This window comes from Excalfactoria chinensis, chromosome 1, assembly GCF_039878825.1.
Source record: "Excalfactoria chinensis isolate bCotChi1 chromosome 1, bCotChi1.hap2, whole genome shotgun sequence".
NCBI lineage: Eukaryota > Metazoa > Chordata > Aves > Galliformes > Phasianidae > Excalfactoria > Excalfactoria chinensis.
This window is the reverse complement of record NC_092825.1, coordinates 8627416-8652297: the sequence shown is the minus strand read 5'-3', so window position 1 is coordinate 8652297 and position 24882 is coordinate 8627416. Positions and strand designations below refer to the sequence as shown.

The window sequence follows — 24882 nt, the reverse complement described above, 5'->3', positions numbered from 1 at the left end:
AAAATAAAGAAATAAATGATCATAGATATAGATGTGGGTTTTAGATCAACTATTCAAGCAACAGATAGGAATATCTCAAAGAGCAGTTAGATTCATTAGAATTCTAAATTTAAGGACAAGGTTACTTGTGCTCAATTTCTAATCTTTGTACATGACAACTGGATCATTTCCAATGCGAAGGCCACCTGCTAAGGAAGAAATAAAAGAAGCCACAAAGAAACCACTAACCTAGAAATACTAAAAACAGAAGACTACCATATGGTCTTTCACGTCTTGTCCTTAGAAGCCTGGCTTACCTCACTGTGAGTAATTTCATTACCCTCCAAAACATAGATGGAAAACTAGCATACCTCATCACTATTCTCAGTGAGTGTGACGGTCTAATACAGTCTAATGGCTGTTGTTTGTTTTGTTTTTTTCTAGTAACTACAGAAAACATTTTTCCCTGACTCAACAGCACTGTGTATGAAATTCAGTCAGAATAGCTTAGAGACAGCTAATCCCCCTCCTTCATCATCAGTTTATGACCTCCTGTTTCAAATGCTTTGAGACAGCATCTCAAACGGCTTACTCTCATGCATCTAATCTCTTTTCCACAACTGTATAGTGGCTTAAGCTCCCACCCAGTTTCTATGCCTACCCTCAGTCCTAATAGAAAAAAAAAAAAAAAAATCATAAATGACACTGAATCTAAAATCAGGTTTGTTCTGCCTTTGGTCAACTGAACCATGCACATTTCAGAAATTACTGGTCAACAGTCATCTTAAATGACTCCTACATTCTTTACAAAACTCAAAGGGAAGTTCTATTGTGAAGGATGCAGAACAAAAACTAGAGAAGCATCCCCATCTTTCTCATTTCTCTTTCTTTACATCTTAACGTTTAATTGATTCATTTCTACTGTTGGTCACACTTCATGCAAGCATTTAAAATTAATTGCAGGATGCCTTTGACTGCACGTATGCAATCCCATTAAATCAAAATTCATCACACAACAGTAGTGCCCAACTGATTTTTGGGCCTGCTTTGCGCAAAATACTGACCTTTCTTTAAAAATGTACTGTCATGGTGCGTTAATCTTTTGGTCAGTACAACTGTGACATGGAATTCTGACCATATGCAGCAACTGGAAGTTATTTTCTGCTGTAATAACATGAATAGATTCAGTTTGCAGGAAATGAGAACAAACTGTCCTTTAAGAATTTTATGGCTCAAAAATTTATGTTCCAGTAATTAGAATATTTCATTAGCAAATAGTGAAAAATATTTATATCTGAAACATAAAAACATTTTTCTTTAGAAAGAACACCAGCCCTTTATTTTTCTGGATGAGAAAAAGGAATCTATTCAGAAATCCTCCCTGCAGTCATTCTACAAGAAGATAAAAACTGTGCAAGGATTCTGACAAAGAGATAATGAGTTATGTTTTCATGATCACATAAGCCTTGACAGTGCCTGTACTTATCATCAATGTGATCAGAAGAGGCATTTAATATCCATTAGATTTTGTCCATTCATTTAACAAAATCTTGAAGGTCACAGTGTTTTCAAGTCCTTATTTACATCCTGAACTAACTTAAACTCACACCAATATTTGAATTTTCACAATAAAACATTTATGCTTTGCAGCAACAATAAAAGATTATTACACATTGGAAAACAGAAAGAAAAAAGAAGTATCCTTATCATAAAAAGAACCCTTTAAAATACTATTATGAAGTTCACAAGAAGATGTTAAAGTTAGGTGCAATTAATAACACCCTAGGTTTCAGAAGATTTCTTCCTTATTTAATGACAAGACAGGAGAAAATATTTACCGACATCAACACAAATGAAAACCACCTGGCTAAATGCCAGGCCAGTAATCTTGCCTGATTATCTACTTTAGATTTCAGACTTCTGCCTGACCCTCAGTAACATACTACTCTATGAGCTGTCTGATTTCCTAATGGCACAGGGGAAAAATAGAACACACAGCAGAATCGATGCTGAAAGCTCTATGGTAATTGTTCACCTAAGCATGTTTCATTTTCGAAGAGCAAGGACATCTAAAGATGGTATCAAATCATTAATGTTGGCATAGAATATACTGAATATGAATTCCAGACGGACAAGGAAACTAGGCAGCTACACAGGATGTGTTTGTGTGTCAGCAGCAGAGCTTCAGCAGACATCCCTTCAGATTTCACACCATCAGTGGCCATTACCAACATTAATAAAAGCCATCTGGCTTTGCATAGCTTTATGCCTATATCCCATTGTTTGTTTCAACAGCATTTAGCCATTCTTGAAGTTCTTGCTTCTGAAAGGCAATCTGGAAACTTTTCGAGGTCTGAATACACAATAAGCAATTAATCATGATTATAGTAATTCCAAAGGTCACACTATTACTCTGAGCACTGAAACTAATCTTTTTCATTCCTTGATTAAATTTTATGGTTCTAACTGTTGGAACAAAAAATTAACAAGAACACAGTCTTGTAGATAATGTCATGACTACATGACACTCTGGAGATCTAAAGAAGTTGTCACGGAGTTACCTAGATCAATCTATGTCCATGACAGGGGGGCAGTAGGCCCATGGGCCCCCTGGCCCCAAATAAGTGGGAAGGGAAAAGGGGAAGGGGTAGGGAGATGGGAACAAGGAAACAAACAGAACAGCAGCAACAATCTAAGGAGGAAAACTTATTTTGCTAACTATGATATTGGAATGCAAGATAACACAATATCATACAATCTAATTGAAATTGAGGCTAATAAATCAAGTAAAATAACAGAGAGAGTTTTGCAAAGACCCAGAAGTCTACTTTGAAATTGAAGGCGCCATGGCTTGGAAGCACACCCACACCTGCTGCCAGGCAGTGAGAGAGAGAGTGAGCATCACTTCCGTGATGTATTTCTCTTTCTGACCGTGAGGTCCTCTGGGATGTATAGTTCTTCTTCTCTGTGCTCCACATGATGTTATGATATGGAATACCAATAGCAAAAATTACAAAACCATGACAGAAGTCTTGCTTTCAAATCCTGTTTCATGATCAGTGCATTCAGGAGTAACTAACAAAACCTGAATGCCAAATAAATGAAATTGCATTACAACCTAACTCACTTCAGACAAGTTCTACTGAAATCCAAAACATTTATTCAGGTAAAACTGTGAGTAAACTAGGATCTTCTCACTTCCATCCACAGTGATATAAAACTATTCAATTTATATTTATATTATATATTATATATATATATATATTATTAATATATATAAATATATTATTATATTTATATTATATTTATATTCATATAAAACTATTATTAATTTACAGGTCACTTGAATGCAGTAGCTTATTATTGGCTTCGCTTTCCCTATTCCACCTTAGAGAACACAAACTGGTAAAGTCTTGAAGGGGACCAGGAGACAGGAAACTTGGCTGTACGCTGTACTGGGGATGGGAGTCCTGATGCCACACATCTACATATTTGCTGATCTTTCTTGTGTACAGCGAAAGAGAAAACTAAATAATCCACTACCTTATTGTACTCAACCACGAGCAGGCATAAATATTATCAATAAAAACAGCTACAACTGATGTTTGTGCCAAACAGTACTGCTTCTGAGTGAAATATGCTCAAAGACAAACTACTATCAGTACCCAAAAGGGATTTCATCTAATGTCTAGGTGCCAAGGTATTTAACTTGCAGACAGATAATGCTCAAAAGGAACAGCTCTGGCTGTATGCATATGACAGAAGCTCAAGCCTATAGAGAACTGTCAGGTTGAAGTAGATTTTCTCGGAACATGGCTTTGACTTGGCATCAGAGAAGCGTGGAAGCCCCAAACACACTTAGAAATATTCTGGACACCTTAAGTCTGTGACTTTAATCATTAATTGCCTATGCAAAGATGGATGTCCGAAGCCTAACTCTGTTGATGGGGCTGTTCAACCTTATTTGTAAGTTGCATCCTGTCTCACTTCTCAACCCTTGACCAAGACTTGCTTGGACTTCTTCACCTGTGTCCTTCAGCAACCTTTGAGTCACTGGTATAAAAGAAGAACCTCTTACAAATCCCAGCATGAAACCATTTTTTTTTTTCTTTTCATTTTTACCTGTTTTCAGTTTTCAGTTTTCACTGAGTTGTCCCTCTAAGGGTTATTCCATATTAACCCTTCCATTTCATATATACAATATACACATTTTGTAGGAAATTGGGAGAGAACCAAGTTCTCTTTTAAAAATATTTCTATTTTAATTTAATTTCTGTTATATATGCAGAATTAGGTAACAGGAGAAGCAGGATATCTCATTTTTAGTTAATTTCATTCTGAGAGTCGAGAAATACACTGGGGGATTTATCATCTAACACGCACTGTTTTCAATGCCAGATTTTATCTTTTAAAACAGTAATTAGTATTTTTAATGTTACCTCTGTTATAAAGACTTACATTTTAATGGATAAAATTTCCATAAAATTTAGAGAATTCATTTTGATAGTCTATTAAATTCTGTATTACTTGGCTACTGTTATTAAAAAAATAATAGCATTCACTGCCTTACAATCAAAGTTTAAAAAGGAGCTATAAATATAAGGGGAGAGGGAAGAGGCAGAGCAGATAAATTATGCAACTGAAAGGAATGATTGTTTTGTTTTTGTTTTTTTCTTTCTATCTTAAGAGCAAATTTTCTATACTGCTTCCCAGACATCATCTGTTTCCAAAACAACTCATTACTAAATACAACAGAGTAGAAATGAATCTCAAATAGGAGTGAAACCTGCCAACTTGCAGAATGGTCTGAGCCTTCTCAAACTGGCAAAACAAGATAACACGGGTTGGTTAATAAAGTAAAAATAGGTAATGGGTGTCACCTCAGATGATGCAGTGCACCATTTTAAGGATTTTAAATAAGGCTAAGTGCAAAGCGCTGCACTTGGGTCGGGGCAGTCCCAGGTACTTATAGAAACTGAGAGAAAATCTCCTTGAGAGCAGCCCCACAGAGAAGAACTTGGGGGTCCTGGTAAACAAGAAGCTGGAAACAAGCCAGCAGTGTGCGCTTGCAGCCCAGAACGCCAACTGTGTTCTGAGCTGCAGTAAAAAAACAGGTTGCCAGCAGGGAGAGGGAGGTGATTGTCCCCCATCTACTCAGCTCTCGTGAGGCCCCATCTGGAGTACTGCATCCAGGACTAGGGCCCCCAGCACAAGAGAGATGTAGAGCTCTTGGAGTGGGTCAAAAGGAGGACCACTAAGATGATCAGAAGGCTGGAGCACCTCTCCTATGAGCAAAGCTTGAGGGAACCAAGCTTTTCTAGCTTGGAGAAGATAAGGTTTTGGGGAGACATCATTGTAGCCTTCCAGTACTTGAAGGAAGCACATAAACAGGAGGGGGAACGGCTGTTTAAGCAGTGGATAGTGACTGGACAAGGGGGAATGGTTTTAAACTGAGACAGGGGAGGTTTAGGTTAGATATTAGGAGGAAGTTTTTCACATAGAGGGTGGCAACACACTGGAACAGGTTGCCCAAGGAGGTTGCGGATGCCCTGTCCCCGAAGGCATTCAAGGCCAGGCTGGATATGGCTCTGGGCAGCCTGGTCTGCTGGCTGGCAACCCTGCACATAGCAGAGAGGTTGAAACTAAATGACCATTGTGCTCCTTTTCAACCCAAGCCATTCTATGGCGATTCTCTGGTGATGATTTTCAATGGAACTGCAGATGGTTTGTTACTTCACAGTGTTCCTACACGTGTAACTTTAAGAAGCCTGAGCCACATTTGGGCATTAAATCAATGGGTAGGTTTTTAATTTTATTTTCAATTTTAAAGCTGACTATTTAACCCTGAACATTGGGTCACACCTGCTGAGGTCCTTGTTCCATCAAAGGTTAGACTTTAATGACAGTCTGGAAAAAGAGAAGCTGCCAGAATTATTTACATCAAAGATCCAACCATACCAGTACCCTTCCTGCAGGTTTCTTAGTGGAACATACAAGACCCCAATATGCATTCAGGTATATGACAATAAATCACTGCAAGAGTGTACTTCTGATGTCCCAACTGATGCACAGATCAGTTTCGAAATGCTATTTACAGGGGCTGCGGTGAAAGTAACGACTATTTTATTATGTTAGTTCATGTTGTTAGAGGCGGATGTTGGTGGTATGGCAGTAGGGGTTGAACCTTCCCACCGTTATTCCAATTATGTTCTGTTGTAGCGTGACAGATAGCAAGAGAGGGGCAGTCTGACAAAATGGAAGCGTATATGAAGAAAAAGTGTGTAACTGAATTTCTCCATACAGGAACAATTGCACCCACTGAAGTTTATTGCTGAATGTTTATGGAGACCAGTGAGTGGATGTGAGCAGTGAGGCAGTAGATGATGGACTTCTGCACTGGTGACAGTGGGGCACACCTCCACTGGTGCACATTTATTTATTTTTTATGTGTGGCATACAGTCTCTTGTTCATTGCTAGCAAAAACACATAGCTAATTGTGGTGACTACACTGATAAAGAGTAGCTGAGAATTTGTGCAATGAAATTGTTTTATTGTACTTTTGTATCTGTTGCAGTTTTTATGAGAATAAATAGACATTGCTTTTGGAGTGACCCGCGTTCTTACTGTTAATTCTAAATGTTCTTACTGGGAGAGTAAAGTACCATTTTTAAGCTGGTTAAGCCACTGAGATTAGCAACAATACTGTTCTTAGAGAATTAGTTTAATTTTTATTTTATTTTTTTTGCTTTTTCCTCTCTCTGTGGTATTTGTGAAGACAAAAATATATATATTCACTCAGATTGGTCTAATAACACTGTTAAGTAACAGTGGGAAATAATCAAAAAAGAACCCCAAATCTTTTTGTGGGTTAATATATATATATATATTTAATTTTAACAATCCAAGAATATATATTCAATATAGATTCATGAAGGGTTATCGTGGTCATTGTTTATAGACCACATAAAAAAATTTCATATAGAGAATATTCAAGGTAATAAACATTAAGAAACATCACTCACTACATAACACTGTTTATATTACCTGTTCTGATCATGTCTCTGACAGATAACATCTTCTTCAAACACAAAATCCTTTCTAAATCTGGGACACTATGCCTTTTCTGCCCTTCCCAACTCCTCCCTGTCCTTCATTTGAAACAATACTTTCCTTTCTGTAGCCCCAATAAATTATTTTGAACATGGAATATCTTATGCTCCCAAGTACCTTTCCAGATAATTTTATAGCGATCAGTAGATGAAAAAGTGCTTCTGTAGTTCCCTTGGCAGTTCCATTAGATTAGATCCATTAGCACACTCACGTACAAACATTACATTTTGAGTTCTCTCTGTTTATAATATATGACGCTTATGATGTTGTTCTTTCTAGTTGCCCATAAAGATTCTATTGATTTGGATTTCTCAGTTTTCCTGCAGCTCAGTTTTAAATCCTCCTCTCTCTGTTTTTGTTTTTGGGTTTTTTTGTTTTTTTAAATTATACATTAATTCATCACAGGTTCTATATTCCTGACCCTGGTGTCTCAAAATACTTAATTACATTATAGGCAACCATCTTACTCCTGTTCTATATTCTAAACAGATTCACTGAGTTTTAAATGCACAAAATGGTCGTTGTCGCACAATTCATTTCTAGCTTCTGCAGTTGTGATTCTGTGCTTTGTTACTAAAAATAGAGCTGCTTCCAACTACCTGAGCTGGAAAGCTAATTACAGAGCTGGTAAACAGTGCTCCTCCCTGTTGAGCAAATGGAAGAATAAGGAGTCTGTTAATGCATTAGAGCACAACATGGTCCTGTGGGTCTGAAATCTATCAAGTGTCATTTATTTAATCATCTGAAGCTGTTTGCTTCATGGATAAATTGCATTTAAGTAAATAACTGTTTGACTGTTGGAGCAACAAATCAGAGGGAAAAAGAACAATCAGCTCATGTTAGGTAAAAGTATTCTAGCTTAATTTTCAGCTTGCACAAACCAGTGCAATTTCACTGAAGTAAATAGCATACTGCTTAGATCAGGTAAAAGTCTATTTCTCTTATTTCCTGCAGTAGAGAAGCTATCAAAAGTCTGTTTGCAATGGACTGAAGAAATTTTAGAAGTTAAATTTATCATATACAAGCAAGAGCAAGTAACTCACTGTACCAAAGTGCATTCTACCCTCTAAAGTACCTGCAGCCTTGTCTGCAGCACAGCCATGCACTGCCTAGAGGACGTTCCTAGAATTTCCTCAGGTGGAAGTGACCACAGAGTTTAGATGCTCCTCTGCATCCATCAAGTTTCCATGCTGAGTCAGACTGATTCTTTCCATACAGCTCAATACAAGCTTTTACGTGACAAGGTTTGGACCAACACGCGCTCAATAAAATCCACCTTGTTTTCAGCAGTTACTAAGGCAACAATACACAGATAATATACAAGCAGCTGTTAAATCACTGTGATTTAGCTGTGACTCTACAACAAAACTATAAAGCACTCATTACATTTGTACACTCAAAACACGTTCTGGGGTCAGGATAGAACATAACCTATTACATTTTCTCTCTTTGAATATGGAAAAAAGGAATAAAAAAATTAGGCATAAAACCAGGCAATTCAAAAAACATTTCTATTTATCCTTCCTAAGCCTCCAAAAATAAAAAGTAAATTAAGCCTCCAAGACAGTATTCAACACATTAGAAAATAGTTTTCTGAAGGAGAAGAGTATGCTAGTGATCACAGAATATTTGGTCATCATTATGTTATACAACAGCCATATACCATATGCAAAGCATATATGGACAGAGTTGCTATCTGAGATAAAACATTATTTGCACAGATCACGTGGGAGAAGAAAGAATGAGCTCCCTCTTCTGTCTCCCATCTTCATTAAATGAAAGTCAAGCTGTCCTCAGTCAAGCAAACTGCTCTCAAAGAGAGGTTTGCCAATATTTAGTGAAAATCATCAGAAAAATAAGACGGAAAATTGTGTACAGAGGTGAAAATTTGTAGCATAAGAAAGGAGAAAATGCAACAAGGAAAATAAATAAATAAATAAGGCAAAGATAGTCCTGAGGAAATCAGACCACAGAAAATCACTGGTCCACAAAGTTGAAATGGGGAGAATCCTCTGGTAATAGCAGAGATTAGAGATAGGAAACAGAATACCTTCTTTTTCATCTCTAACTGAAATACATAGAAGAGAAATCTGCACACCACAATGCAGTCCCAACACCATCAAGCCTAAATTAATGCTGAGGAAGTCAGCTTGTGTACAAGGACTTACATAGTTGTCATTTCAGCACATTTCATCAGACACATCTTGTTTCTGTCTATTCTGTGCATAGATGCATTTTTTGTTTTTAAAACCTAAGACAGAGATGTGCACACGGAGCAAAGGGCTGGACAGTGATCATAGAAACATAGAATGGTCGTGTGCATTTGATGGCTTTCAGCACAGAAGCAACAATTTAATGGAATTCTGTCTTTCAGTCACTGTATCTTTTTGCATTTCCAGACCTTTACTTGTGACCTAAATGACTACTTTGGACAGTAATCAACATATTTTTGAGGTAGATAAAATGTTCTTACTAAAATAGGAAAAACATCTTTCCACTGATAGCACATTCAATAAGTTAATCCAGCAATAAATAAACAAATAAATAAATAGAAAGGTACAACAAAAGAAGTAGCAGGGAAAATACTGCTTATTTCTCACCAACATTTGCTCTCAACTTAGGGCAGAGATGTTATACCCTTTAGCCTAAGGAGCCATTTCTAATTCATCCATTCAGATTTCAAAAACAACACCAACAGCCGCTTTTCCCATGAACCACACAGACCAACATACAAATTTAAATTACAAATATCTTTACACAATCTGCATTTGTTAAGTCACCAACTTGATATAGAAAGCCTCCATCTTTCCATTAGGCGAGTACAATTTTTCCAATCCCCTCAATATTTATAAAACAATTATAAGAAATAAATTAAGGAAGGTAAAAACAGAATCCAAGGAAACTGTTGAAAATAAGCTTAATTCTTATAAGCAGAAGTTGGCCCTGCTGGATCTTTCTTGAGCAAAAGAAAAAGAACACCTTCGAGCTCTCAGCCCTCAGTGAAGGAAGAGACTTCAGATCCTTATATATTTTACCACACAGGTATCACTCATACTTCAAACTTCCCAATGAGCACAACAGTATATGCAAAGTCTCCACACAGAAAGAGGTTAACTGAACAAAACTATCAAAATGGGGAAGAAAAGGAATAACTAAGCACTAATGTATTCCTTCATTCTGCAATATCCTGAATCAGGGACATGGATTAAATGAGGAAGCACACATGTTAACGTAAAATACTGAAGCATATGAAGAAATTTTATCACATGATGGACTAAAAAGTACAGTAGTTTGCTGTACAATAGTAGCACCAAATTAGAAGATTTGATAATAAACTATCTGCTCACTGCTCATGCCCCAAGAAACTAGCAACCAGCCACGCTACACTACATTAATTTGCAAAAAATTCATTGGAAGTGCTTTCTGACTGCAGACCAAGTTTCAAACAATGCAGATAATTAATTTTAAAAGTCCACAGAATAAACATTTAAACTTTTCCTTAACAAATCAACAACTATAGAATCGACACCCCAGCGCAGGGAACCTGCGGGCAGGAACACAGCAAATACAGACTCTATCACCTTACCTCAGCTATGTGTGGCATTGGGTTAAATCCACAGAGGTTGCATACAACTTTCTTGCACTCCGTACATGTATTAAAGTTGGGAGGATCCTTAGAACCAATATTTAGTCCAGTTTTACAAAGGGGACAAGACACCTTGGGCTGGCTGGCTTTTTCCTGTACTGACAGCTCAGCAGGTTTCTTAGCTTCAGCAGCCTGAGGCTTGCTATCTTTAGCCAAACTAGGTTTCTTTTCTAAATCAGATCCCTTAGTTGTTAAAGAACTATCTGCAGCCATCGGTTCCAATTTTTCACTTGCAAGAGGCTTGGTTTCTTTCTTTGTGGGAGCAGCTTTTGGAAGAGGCTGAGCCTGAGTGGCCTCTTTGGAGGGTGCCTGAGAGGCTGGAGGCTGTGAAGGAGGTTGGGGCTGCTTTGCAGCAGGTGGAGCAGGACCTGTTGTCTGTGAGCCTGGCTGACCAGCTGTGGAAATTAAACTTGAGGCCTGGCTGAAGATTGAAGCTCCAAATCCAAAAAGTTTCCCAGTAACTGTTTCCTGTGGTGTTGTAGGCTGAGGCTTAGGAGCATCAGTGATGCCTCCAAGATTAAGGCTGAAACGCCTGGATTGCTCAGGAGTTTTCTGAGGCTGCTGGGGCTGAGGTGCTGGCTGTGTTGACATAGGCCTGGGACTTGTCCCTGTCTGAGGGCCTTTGGGAGCAGGTTTGGTGTCAGGTTTTGGGGTTGGTTTTGTTTGTAACTTCTTAGGATCATCTTTCACTTGTGCTGGCTCAGTGGGCTTCTGAGTTTTAGCATCTGATTTAGCCCCAGACTGAGATGCAAGTTTGGGATCTGATTTTTGCCGAGACACTTGTGGAAGCGGTTTGGAATCTGGTCTGTCTCCAGTTGGATGTGTGTCTGCTGGTAGCTTGGTAGTCTCTGGCTTTGGGGAATCTGTTGCTTTCTGTTGAGCTGATGGAGGCCGGGAATCTGCCAAATCCTGTTTCACCCCTGGAGCTGCAGAGGTAGGCACAGTATCCGTTGTAGGCTTCTGTATACTGGGTTGTTTTTGCTTCTCTTCAGCCTGCATTGGTTTGGCCTGATCAGACTTTGAAGTAGAGTCTATTTGCTGGCCAGTACTGGAAGGCTCAGCATGTGTTTGCTTTGATTTTATGGGGGGAGACCCAGGCATGGATGGTTGCTTTTTCTGTGGTACAGGCTTTTTAGAGTCTGCTTGCTGCAAAGGATCAGGTTTAGGGGAAGCATCCTTCTTTTGGCCTGACTGTGACTGAGGAGAAGGCTTAGCTGTTGAAGATGGAGTTGGTGTCTTCTGTTTGGGCGGAGGCAGCTGTGGCCCAGGACCGTGACCTGATGCTAGGTCCCCACCTAATGCTCTTTGCATCTGGCAGTTTAAACAGAGCCATTCTTTAATCTGCAGGGAAATAAATAATTTTGAAGGTATTGTAATTAAGATAAGACAATGTTAATAAAGCCAACATATTAACTGCATATAATAATGCATAGCTTGTTGCAATATTTCAGAATTTTCTGTAAAATGGGAGAAACATTACCACTAAAACTGTTTTGCAATTGAAATGCTCAACTGTTTCTTTTCTGTTATTCTTCACATCCGTGTGATCTGAGCAATCATTGAGCCCATGCCTCTAATGACTTCACGTTCAGTTTACACACAGTTTAATACCAGTGGATTAAAACCTAGCAGAGTGAAAAAATACTCTGGAATTTCATGAGGCCCAGCAGTGAGTCATTTACAGCAAAGATCTGCCAGAACAGGAAAAAGAAAAAAGAGCCAAATTTTGCTAAAATAGTTTAACAAATCAAGTCTGCTGACTGCAAACAATACTCCTAATTAAAACAAAGAAAATAAGTAATTATCTTAAAGTGTTCAACTATCAAGTTCTTCACATAGCTTATGGCTTTGGTAATTTATTACAGGGCACCCGCATTAGTAGTATACGTGTGAATTAGGCACAGAGGTGAGTTAATGGATACCATATGTGATAGAGACCCACATTTTACCACCAGTTTCAGAGGGCAGGCCTTCATTCAGAATCAGGAAGGCGCTTTGCCTAAACACTGATGTTGGAATCATAACGATTTTATCCCAAAATTTATTTGTAAGTAGAAGAAGTTCTTAGGGCAATTACTGGGATTTTTTCCTCTTTCCCAAAGTACAGTATATCAGAGGAAAAGCCTATTTTCTAATTAATACCAACAAATAAATAAATAAATGAAAAATATATTAAAAAACAAAACAAAAATAAAAAAAAACCTTAAGCAGCCAACCCTTCCTTTTCATTTGCATAGTCTCACAATCTGAGGAAGCATCAAACATGTTAAAGCAACACGTGGCCAGGAAGCATCACGTGCTATTTTCCACATCTTCCATTGCTAGCAGAAACTTTATAGGCAGCAAAAATGCCATTCAATATGGCATGGAGTCCCATGGGCCTGCAAGTAGATACCTAACTCACTCATCTGCAGCCTTGCTTCTGTCATTTAGTCTGTGTACAAAATCCAGTGTACCAGCTATAATATTTGCATGCACTGTTAGAAGCTGAGAATTAGGAAAACACAGAATAGAAGACTTTGCCCCTCAGGGTGAAGATTTCTGGATCCTGTTTCTTACTCTGGGGTCTGAAATCTCTCCCATAACACAGGATGAATCTGAGATTATTTGTATAAGATGTATTTTGGCTGTGTAATATCGGAGTCCATTGGAAAAAAAAATGTGATGTCACGGAATAAGGCAATACATTCATTATTTTGTCATATCTTGCCAGCCTGACAATTTTCAGCAGCAAAAATTAATGAACAGTTGGATGCAGTTCCCTAAAACAGTTACTCCAATTATTCTGATAAACATACACACTCTGAATACGAGCTCACTAATACTAACAGATTCACAGTGATGCGCAAGTCTGGCCCCAGCTGCAAGTTTACAGTAATTAAGCCACTATTCATAATAATACTGCTTTTACCTTCTATTCTCAGCACTTTTTTTAAACAAACAAACAAACAAACAATTGTTTTAACAGTTTTCTGATCTACGTGCAACCCAGACAGAAAATTTATGTTAAAAGGTGAAACCAACTGAAACAAAACTGCAGTGCTTGTTTCAGCTCTGCTCTGAGTTGCTGAAGGAATTCACAGCTGCACAGAGGACCTAAGCAATGATGAGATTTAGCTCAACACCCGTATTGTTTGATTGGTGGTCAGCTCCCATACAAGCCCTCTGACCAAGGGAGAATATCAGCTGTAGTAAGTCTTAATTACAAGGACTGATTTTAGATATCAATAATCTAATTTAATTGTATAGATATTGCTACCACTTCTGGATGAATTCTGTGGCTGTCACAGTGTTCTGGCTTTGACAGGGTGGCTCACGTTTTTTGTATTACAATGGTGGATTCTATTCCACAGTGCAAAGAGAAGACTCCATGAGGAATTTTTTAATGAACAAAGCATGTATTTTCCCACTAACCAGAGATCTTTTAGTGATACTTGGACAACGTATTTTGCATGGCGATTCACTGCTCCCGTATCTGAAGGAAAGAACCCGATGCCAGGAAAGGCTCAGAGCTGTCATTGTTCTCTTGCTTCTTTCTGCCACATCCACTTGTGGGTTTTTGTTGTTTGTATGGCTTTGTTGTTGTTTCTAAGTGAAAGTGCTGCACTCTAAAGTAAGAGCCAATCCTTCCTAAGTACTAAAGATATTTTGTGCATTCTGTTCCATTTTGCAGTGGAACCATGGGTTAACAGGTATCTATCTGCTCCCACTCAGAAGTTGTGTGTCTTCTAGTAAATTTGATTTTAAGTCACTGTGAAACCTTAAAAGACTCAAAAATAGCTGCAGGTTTGAGTGAGGATACAGAACAAGTAGTCTGGATATTTCCTATGTGTAAAGTGTTCAAATTCAGACACATTTACAAGCATTTAAGTTTCAGCAGACAGCTAGTTCAGTCTGTCTGTAACATCTAACTGGAGTCTGAACAAAAGCAAGTTCTGCGCTACAGTTTTCAACAAAATTTGTGCAGAAGACAAAATTTGGAATTCCTCAAACATTTTGTTGTTGTTGTTTTTGTTTGGTTGTGGGGTTTTTTTGTTTGTTTGTTTTTTGTCTAAACATATTTATGCACGCATAGTATTAAAAGTGAAGCCTTTAAAAGTTAAAATGACTTCATTATTTCAACAGCTGGGCTTCCAAATAGAAAATGTAGGAAGTTTTACTTAACTGTATGATTTTTTAAATCTTTCTGGTTTAGATGCAGAACTCCTCCCACGCATCTCAGTGGGAGGAATTGAGCACCAAACCCTTTCAGTCATTATAACTTATACACAACACCTCCAAACATACAAACCTGCACTGATTTTAGTTTTGAGACTGGAGCTGCAGGAGTTCAGAATGAAGTGTGCTACATGATAAATTTTTGTAACAGACACCAGCCTGTTCTCTACTGCAATTACAGCGGTGTTTATAAACTTTAACAGGAACAGGATTCTGTTAGACACAGACTGTCTTTGAGCGTTATTATGCCGGATGCAAAACTTAATAAAATACTAATGCTCATCTATTCTTAAAGGCCTTACTGGACAGCAGTTCTTTCTATGTATTAATCATCTCTCTACCTAGAATTAAAAGGCAAAACTTTCCATGACAAAACAAACACACGAGCTTTTGTTGTTCCTGCTTACTTGCAAAAAAGATTATCCTTCATTGCTGAGAACTCTATGCTGCCTATTTATACACTTGTAGGTGGGGTGTTATCTTTCAGAAGAAATACATTAGTAATTTCCTTCACCCTGAGAACCATGCCATCAAGTGCCATGACTACGAGTGCAAATGTGACAAACTTCACATAGCATTTTTGTTCAGATTTTAAGCACAGAATATAGAAAGTGCTACCTTGCTTCCCAGCTCAGTGATGTGGAAGCTATGTGCCCTCAAAACAACAAACATGTTGCTAATGTATATTTTATGCATTATCATCCATAACATCTAAAAGTTTTAAAAGCTTTATTTTACTGGTTGGGAACAGCAAATGAATTTATTCATGACATTTTACTAACTGGAGTCTACTCCTTTCTGCTAAAGTGTTCAGATTTGTTCTAACTATGAAACACAAGCAAAAACAGTGTGAAAATTGTCAAAGAGCAAGTACATTGGACTTGGGAGTTGGACTCGATGATCTCTAAGGTCCCTTCCAACTCTCATGATGCTGTGATACTGTGATACATTGATTGGCACACTCAGTTTCTTTTTTTGTAGATGATCTAGGGGAGGAAGAGAATCCAGCTTGATTCAAAGATTCCACGTGTGCAATGAGAAATATTTTGACTTACAGACTGAACACATTTCATATAAAAATTACTGATACACCATCCATACGAAGCTCTTGGAAGCCATTTTAACAGTTGCTTTGCAGAACAGAGCTGCTTTCTAAGGCAGCACATCTCATTCTCATTTAGACTGGCTACTTGACACTATAAAAAGAAACACTAATATATGTATAAAATATTAAGATCTCTTTACATCACTGCAGAAGCACAAAGATTTATAGAGGCTTCACATTGCCAAGGATATGGAAAGGGACTTTGTTTACATTGTTCAGCTCTGCCCCCAAAGCTTCATAAAAAAAAATAAAAAAAATAAAATAAATAAATAAATAAAAATCTGTTTCTAGTCTGGAAATATATCAGCTTATTTGGGACCTGGCAACTTTAGAAAGAAGGAAAGTAAGAGACCCAGATTTGGCTTTCAGAAGACATTTTTGACAGGATGATATGAAAAACATAAAAAATGAAAACACTTGAGCCCACAACTTTATGCAGCTTCAAATAAGGCAGTAGAATACTGTAAGAGAAAAGAAACTAGACCAGAAAATCCTGTTCTGAATAAAAAAAAGAGCTGCTACCACAAACAACATAAATTTGTATTTCCACATACAACTGGAAAGGTCTTCTAAGAAAGACTGGACAATTGTGGAAAGAAAAGGTCTCATTCTACAGCATCCTTCCATAAGATTTCAGTAATTCACAATAATCACAGTGAAATAAACATGTAACTATTTTATATTATGCAACTGATACTCACTGGAGGCAGGAGTTAATCACTGAAAAATAAATATTTATCTTCCTTTCAGATACCAGCCGTAAAAGGTGACTGGGTATCAGGAAACACCAACACAAAATGCTGGCAAAAACAGTGCTAAGTTCCTTTGCAGCATGTTCCTCAGATATCAGTTCCACAAACTGAAGTAATGGTTATGAACATTGTAGCTTGCACCTACACCAACCTTCAAACAAACTTTTTAAATAGACGTTTTCAAAGACTGTTTTAAAAGTTACTTTCAACTCAAAGTTGTCCTAAAACTACTGAAATGTAGATGAATTGCATTATGCAGTTATCCCAATCCTATCATACTCTGACATTCTGCTTAAATTACTAACACAAAAAGCTATAGTTTGCATATGAAGTATGGGTGTTTGGGGAACTATTATTCTATGGCCTGTATAGATAGGACCATAAAATAGCCAACATAATCCTTCAGACCTTTTTTCTTTTGTAGTTAAAAAGACCAGTATTTCAAATTCTCTGAAAGTGAGATTTTACAGCCTAGCATGTGTGTAAGCTACCTGATGCATCAAACAAGGAAAAAGAATTTTTAATACAGCTCAGGCACTGCATCACTCATCACTGCAATAAATACTGATTGCTTTCTTTAACTGCATCTAGATTCAATATACTGGAAATACGTAAATGATAAGCAAAGAATAGAAGTGCAATTCAGGAGTGCAGCAAAGAGAAGGTTAACAAAATTCATCTATGCTGCATAGAGTGATCTGAGGGAGTACATCTGGGATCTGAGCAGGGATTACGCTGTCTGCTGGGAGCAGGGTTGGGCTATGCTTCCTGCCCAGTGATTACCCAGCAAACAGCATCCTCACATCACATGGCCTAACATAGTAGTAAATTACAGTTGCTGAGCAACAGTAATCCTGGTGCAGATGGCTCATTGCAGTTGACATCTTTAGCTATGCAGATTAATTTATTATTTACTCGTGTTAAAAACTGGACAGGACAGTTATCTGGGCTAGTGAGGAAACACTACAGTATAATGTGGAACACTGTCAAGCCAAAAAAACATGGATAAAATATTTGTAGCAATGTGCTTCTTCCCACGTTCCAACCCTTTCCTAAAATAACAACAAAAAACAACCATGGTATCAACACCATTAATACACCTAATCAAAAATACAAAACAGCAATGTAAGCAGTATTGTCAAAGAGAAATTACGTGGGAGAATGCTCAAGAGTATTCCACACACAGTATTCTAGGGACAGAAATAAAAGAATGATACCAATTTCACTTCATCCCCATAATTGGGAATAATTTCCACTTCCATATAAACTGCAGTGTTAGTAGTATCCCCAGACTCTTTGAAGCAACACAAGTATTTCACTCAAATTTTCTCCAAATATTTATAAGCTTTAAAAGACCATCAACTAAACAAGGCTTGTCTGAATCTACCCTCTGATCAGTGTGAATCCAGACCAAACTCCATCCTCTTCTACAGAGTATCTCTAGCTTTGCAATAGCTAGGAGTAAATACCTAAATTAATAATTTGAGATTGTTTTGTTTGTTGTTTTTTTTTTTTAAAAAAAAGGGCACTGAGTTTAACTCATTTCTTTACACCTCATAACTGTAACAGCTGATGGTTAGACTCAAGTTCCTTCCTCTTTTCTCTTCCATTTTGTTTTACTTATACAAAAACAAGCAAGCAAACAAACAAACACAACCTTATTCTTTGTGACACGCTACTATTCACAGTGACAGCAGATCCCTTTCTGTTTATATCTCATTTCCAGACCATGTTGCAGTGCCTAAACTGAACTGCAAGGAATATGTGAATTCAATCAATAACTTCCTTCATGATCATGTTATCCACAAGGATTCAACACAGTCATTTATATTATTTCTACTACAAGCATAAGTAAAATTCATTTGAATTCACCACAGGGATAACAGACATCTTCCTTAAGTAGTGCTTTAAATTATTATGTATTCATTTTCCTGTAAAAGTTAATAATGACTGAGGAAAATGAATGCCCTTCTGTTTAAATTCTCTTTAGTTCCTGAACATACTTAACATCCAAGCATTTGCTACTATTTAGGATACTTGGAAATGTAGCACATTAATAAAAACAGATACTAAAAATTAACTGTGAACATCTGAACCAAATGGATGCAGTCACCAATGGATGCAATAAGACTGCACATAAAAAACTGGCTTCAGAAAGAAAAAAGGAAAAAATAAGGGTGTAGTACCTGGAGCAACCAATAGGAAATTTCCTACCACTTTCTCCACTCAAGGAACAAACAAAATGTTTTTATACTTCATGTTGAAATGGGGGAAGAAGGAATGGGGAAAAAAGAGAGGGTGAAAGTCCAGAAAACATTCTATGTGGTCTGAAATCAGACAGTGCAGACAAGGCAGTATGTGAGGGACAGGCTTGTTTGTACAGAGATTGCAGTTAGAGATGACACTGTTCATCCTGTGGGTAAGGATGAAGGGACAAACAAGTAAGTTGTAAAATCACCGTGGGAGTTTAATAGAAGCCATCAGCTAGGGTGATGACACCAATGGAACACACACCCTAGGGCAGTGGGCATGTACCCCAGCTGCCAGAGTTCAAGAAGCATTTGGACAACACTCTCAGTCATATGGATTAGAAATTTGGGTGGTCCTGGGTTGGGAGATCCTTTTGAGTCCCTTCCAATTTAGGGTATTCTATGGTTCTTACTAGTTCACGGATTAAAATTTACCTCAGTCATGAAACATATGCACTGGTCACTTAGGTTGATCTACAACATTTTGTGCTTTTTTGCCTATCTTCATCAGAAAACAGATAAACGTTTAACAGAATGGATATCCTCTCAGATACCCCTGCTCATTTCAGAAAGCCTGCTCCTAATTCAGATCATCTACACAACTGAATCCTTTTCAAGTTAGTGCTGGCTTTTGAAGCTAATGGCAGATTGGAATGTTTTTAGGAAAACATTCCAGGATTATTTTTATTTTTAATAAAAAATATCATCATCATGTAATAAAATTAACACAGCTGCCACAAGTTTCTGATGTATGTGAAAGAAGAAAGGCACAGAGTACCAATCAATAAACATACTTATATAATTTTTCCCCAGTACTTTATGCAACTGTTGCTAGGCACTCATGTGCCATGGTGATGAGTGAAGTACAAATACCTAGACAGATTAGTAAGACACATGTTACTGAACACATTATGCATGGTATATTTTCTCTCTGGACCACTGTGCAAAGCCAAGATACAGCCTATTTCTCTTCCCTCAGGGGACAGCAATGTCAGATGGTTCAGAAAAAAACAGTTCAAAGGATCTGACCTTGTGGCAATAAAGTATCACCTTCTGCTCAGAGTTCCATAGTTCTCTCTAGTGAGTAAAAAGAGACCAAGTGCACGTACTACTGCATCTTATATAGACAATGAAAAAGATGAATAAAATACAAAAAAAAACAAAACACCAACCCAGCATTTCCCACAAAGCTTTGTCAATGCATGCAAATATTTCCCTACTACATTCCTTCCAGAATCAGCTAGAAATACTGAATATAGAATCTTCAAAAGATTTACTACAGACAATGAATTCACTCTGCTAGCTGTGAAGACAAAACTATCCTGTAAGAAACTTATAAGATGTAAAGGAATTTAAAGAAGTAGTTCAAGCAGCTGTATAGAGGAAAATGTCAGAACAGAAGTAACATCAATCCTTCTCTCAATAAATGCCTTTTACTTTCCCCATCTCTGCTTTGGAAGCATTGTTTTAAGACAGATAAACTAAAACAATAAAGACAGAGGCTAGAAAGGGCCCGGAAAGGGCAACAACACAGGATTACAGAATCATGAAACTTGGCAAAAAGGATATCAGGGTAAGTCAAAATGTAACAGCAAGAGGTGAAGATAATGTCAGTAACTGTGTGGGTAAGGGAGACTTTTGTTCAACAACCTTTCAGAAGGATTCAGAGTAACCAAAAGTACAGTCACCATAGTCAAGAGGATTGACAGCTAAGAAAAAAATCACGGATTTTGTGCTAGACAGGAAGAAATGTGTAAATTATTATGAAGGACTAACTACAAACTTTTGTTAATAACTCTAAATATTCAAAGGAGAAACATTTGTGAATATCTCAAGTAGGAACCTTTGCAGATGAAGAGATTCAAATTTTCTTATCTGCCAGAACAGGTCCTGTTACTTCACTCCAACTGTTCAATAATGCAGTCAGATGTGATTTTCATTGCACTTCACTGCAGATAGGAGCAGGACACCCACAAGGAAGTTTTACCAAGACAGCTGGTGGTGCAAAGCTGAGCAAATGAGAAAAGTCTGAGTGGGAGTTAGGAGATTAGAACTAATAGCTGAATAAATTAGATGTCCAATACCTCCATTTACTGAAATGCTTTCCTCATGAAATAAATGCATACCCTGTGTTTATTTCAATGTGTAATATGAAATGCAAATTTGCTTTTACATATGTATGTAATCAGTTAGTCTTAAATGCAGCTGTATTTATTGTCTTAAAGCCCTGAATTTCACACACAGAGTATCCACTTCAAAAACTAGTAGCTTCACAGCATTTACTTTGAGATCTTCTTATGTAAACATCCTTTCTTTCTCTTTCTTAAAATCCACTTCAATTAAACATACCAAACTTGTCAATCATTCCCACAGAACATCTGAAGTTCCTAAGGGAAGCTGAGCTCAGAGCTATGAGAGACCCCAGGAAATGACTAAGGAAATAAAGATCAGCATCCACAAATAAATCTAAGAAATTTTGATCTATAAAACATCATTTTCTTACAGAAGTGATAACATTACTTGTTCATAACATAATCAATAAATCTTTTTTTCCACTCTTCAGAATTACATGCTGGACAGTAGAGTTTCAGGTTTTAAATAATGTGCTTTTTTTTTCTCCCCTATATCATATCCATGGATAATATAATATCCAGGCTTGTTTGCAGTTGCTCTGACATTTCTGCACTGGGCTGTTCAAGTAATCTCTCTCCCAGTCCAGTAGATCTGCAATCTCAATTCTAAATTTCACTAAATTCTATCAAGAGAATACACTGCTAAACAATTCAGTGTGCTATCTGAATCTTTCAGGTTTGACAGTGTTAACAACAAATCAACAAATAATTGCCAGATGCAAAAAACTACCTGTTTGTTATCAGATACCAACCTAAAAATATTACTGATAAACATACACTGAAATGCAATCTAACAAAACAGCAGTATTTTTAAATCACTGCAATACACATCAAACAAGAAGCACAGTGAAGGTGTGGAATCTCCATCCTTTGAAATACTCAAAACTGGACAGGACACAGTCCTGAACTATCTGCTTTAGACTATCTGTTTTTAGCAGGAAGTTGGACTACATGACCTCCAGCCCCCAGTGATCTTAGTGATGCTTCAATTCTGTTACTTCAAATCTAAGGATACTTGTCAGTCTGAAAATAATGTCTACACTCTTCTTCCTATTACCATCTGTTTTAGTATTAGTTTAGCTGAACAGAAGGCAAAACCAAACTCCCCAAAGCCCCCCGTCTGGCTGCTTTATCACTAGTTAATGTTTACTATCAGGTCAATTTCTATAAACTGATAAAATTGTTGTTAAGGAAAAACAAAGCAAACAGAAAAAATCTGTATCACAAAATAAAATTTAGAGTATCAGGATGTATAGGCAAACGTTTGAGAAATAAGAAGATATCAAACCTTCATCTGAAGCCTTATTCCTGTGCACATCAAATCCTTATTTTGTATGGAGAGATAAATCAAGCTAGCGCAAATATATCGGGCCAAGGTGAGTTCATTTAAAGTACTATTATTAGTTTCTACACCATTTCTATGTTATTTAACTACAGCTAGAATGGTAATCAAAGTTTGAAATAGTCCACAGAGATCCCTTAGCATTGCACAAGAATGAAATAACCTGAGTACAAGAGTCAAAACTCATGACTCAGGCTTTCATCTAATGAACACCAATGCACTTACAAATCAAATCCACCCCAAGTCCTTTTCTGAAACCCACAGAGGATCTATGAACACAGCCATTTTCATATTCAATTATTTAGTTATTTATGTATTTTATGTAGCTTTTTAGTACTTTATGTATTTATAAATGTCTTAGCACATGATTATTGTCTGATTTTAAACAAAGAAAAGGATTACTTAAAATCAAGCAAAATTTTAAGGAATTCACAGCGGTGTTCCCCTTTTTTTATGTGAAGAAACAAGAACACATTCCTAAAGACTGTACAAACAGTGAACAGTTACCTTCCTTTACATTATACCATTACATTCTTTTTCATCTTTTTAGGGTAAGGGTGACAGAACACTGCCCAGAGAGGTTGTAGAGTCTCCTTCTATGGAGATATTCAGGACCCAGCTGGATGCACACCTATATGACCTATTGTAGGGTACCTGATTTAATGGAGGGATGGGCTTGATGATATCTTGAGATCCCTTACAACCCCTTTTATTCTGTGATTCCCTCTTACTTGTAGGTATATTCCTAAATAATATGACTATTTCTCTGAGCTCATTAAGGCCTTAAATGGTAATTATAATACACTGTAACTTATCTGATTTTCAGCATAATGAAGGTAAACTTACTTTTGTGCTCTGGTAATGAACATCAGTTCAAAAGTTACTCACCTCTGTTATATGAGGGTTAGGATTAAATCCACATAGACTGCAGACTACAGTATGACACTGTGTGCATGTATTGTAATTGGCCTTTTCTGGTGTGTGCAGCAGCAGCTCAGTGGTAGTGCAAAGAGGACAAAAGGTTTTCTTTGGGGTGGATTCCACAGGTTGGGCTGTGCTGGCTTGCTTTTGCTGCAAGGGCTTTTCAGGTCCTGGTTGCTGGCCTGGTGGCTTTGTAAGTCCTGGTTGCTGTGCTAAGGACTTTGTGGCACCTGAAGTCTGAGAAGGTGGTTTTGTAGGCCCTGCCTGTGGTGGTACTTGTTTCACAGGCCCTGTTTGCTGCAGTGGTGGCTTCCCCGCTCCAGGTTGTGGTGGTTGTTTTGCAGGTCCTGTCTGCTGAGCAGTTGGCTTTTCAGATCCAGGTTGCTGTTTAGGAGGCCCTGCTTGCTGGGCAGATGGCTTTACAGGACCTCCTTGCCTTGCCGGCTGTTGAGACGGTTGTTTTACAGGTCCTGACTGTTGTGATGATGGTTTTGTGGGAGGTGGTGCCTGGGATGATGTTTTCGCACTATCTGGTTGCTGTGGCAATGGCTTTATTGGGCCCGCTGAAGCTTTTGCAGAAGTTTGTTGCTGACCAGGCTTTGTTGGCTCTGGCTGTTGGAGTTGAGATTTTTGTGGTCCTCGTGGCTGGGGTGCTTGTTTTGCTTGTTCAACCTTAGTGTCTCCTAGGTGAGTAGGGCCTGGTTTCTGAACTTGCTTTGGTTCCCCAGGTTGCTGCTGCTGAGGCACTGGTTTGGAAGACTCAGTTTGCTGAGGGGTAGGTTTGGCAGGTCCTTGTTGTTGAACTAGCTTTGGAGACTGTTGTTGAGATGGTTGTTTCGCAAGACCCTTCTGCTCCTCAGGTTTCCCCTGCTCTTTCTGGGTAACCTTTTGTTTCCTACCAGCTTCTTCATGGGCTGCATCTGAATCTGATATCAAATCAAAAGGATTGAATTTATTCACAACTGAAGTGACTGCACTCAATGGATTGGCTTCTGAGAGAAAACTGGGCATCATACTTGGCTTCTGATCTTCTTTAAAATCAGTCCTGGACTTTGATTCCCTTAGGCTTATTGAAGAGGGACTCCGTCCAGGTGCCCGTTGTTCTGTCTTCAATGCATCTACTGTTCTGCTTTTACTTAAACCTGGTCCTGGATCTGGAGGCTTACCTGGTTGTCTTGGACGCTGGGTTGTATCAAGATCAGGATGCCTGCAGAAAGGAAATGCAATAAATTAAAACAATGCCGGCTATTAGGGGAAATAATAATAATAAAAGTTAAAATAATCTGTATCTGTGCTCCTAGAAATGCTTAGGTAACAGTGTGAAGATCCTCAGGTGCTCAAGCTTCTGCAATTCCAAGGCTTATAACAGAGTGCACATAAGTATTTAAATTAAAATTATTGTTCTATAACGGCTTATGCAAATATTA

General features: G+C 37.8%; 1 protein-coding gene across 6 annotated transcripts in view; it reads right to left on the bottom strand.

The window, feature by feature from the left end:
• The window catches only part of PCLO (piccolo presynaptic cytomatrix protein), a 313514-nt gene that overhangs the window by 282893 nt on the left and 5739 nt on the right, over positions 1–24882 (bottom strand). For 5 of the 6 annotated variants that reach the window (XR_011902652.1, XM_072327118.1, XM_072327119.1 and 2 more), the window contains exons 2-3: positions 23423–24662; positions 10677–12077 (exon numbers count right to left, since the gene is read on the bottom strand). Coding sequence is in view for 5 of the 6 variants with exons in the window: in XM_072327118.1 (XP_072183219.1) it covers positions 10677–12077; positions 23423–24662 (2641 nt within the window). In the remaining variant the exon portion in view is untranslated. The remainder of the gene's footprint in view (positions 1–10676; positions 12078–23422; positions 24663–24882) is intronic. The other variant, XM_072327122.1, reaches the window with a different exon arrangement.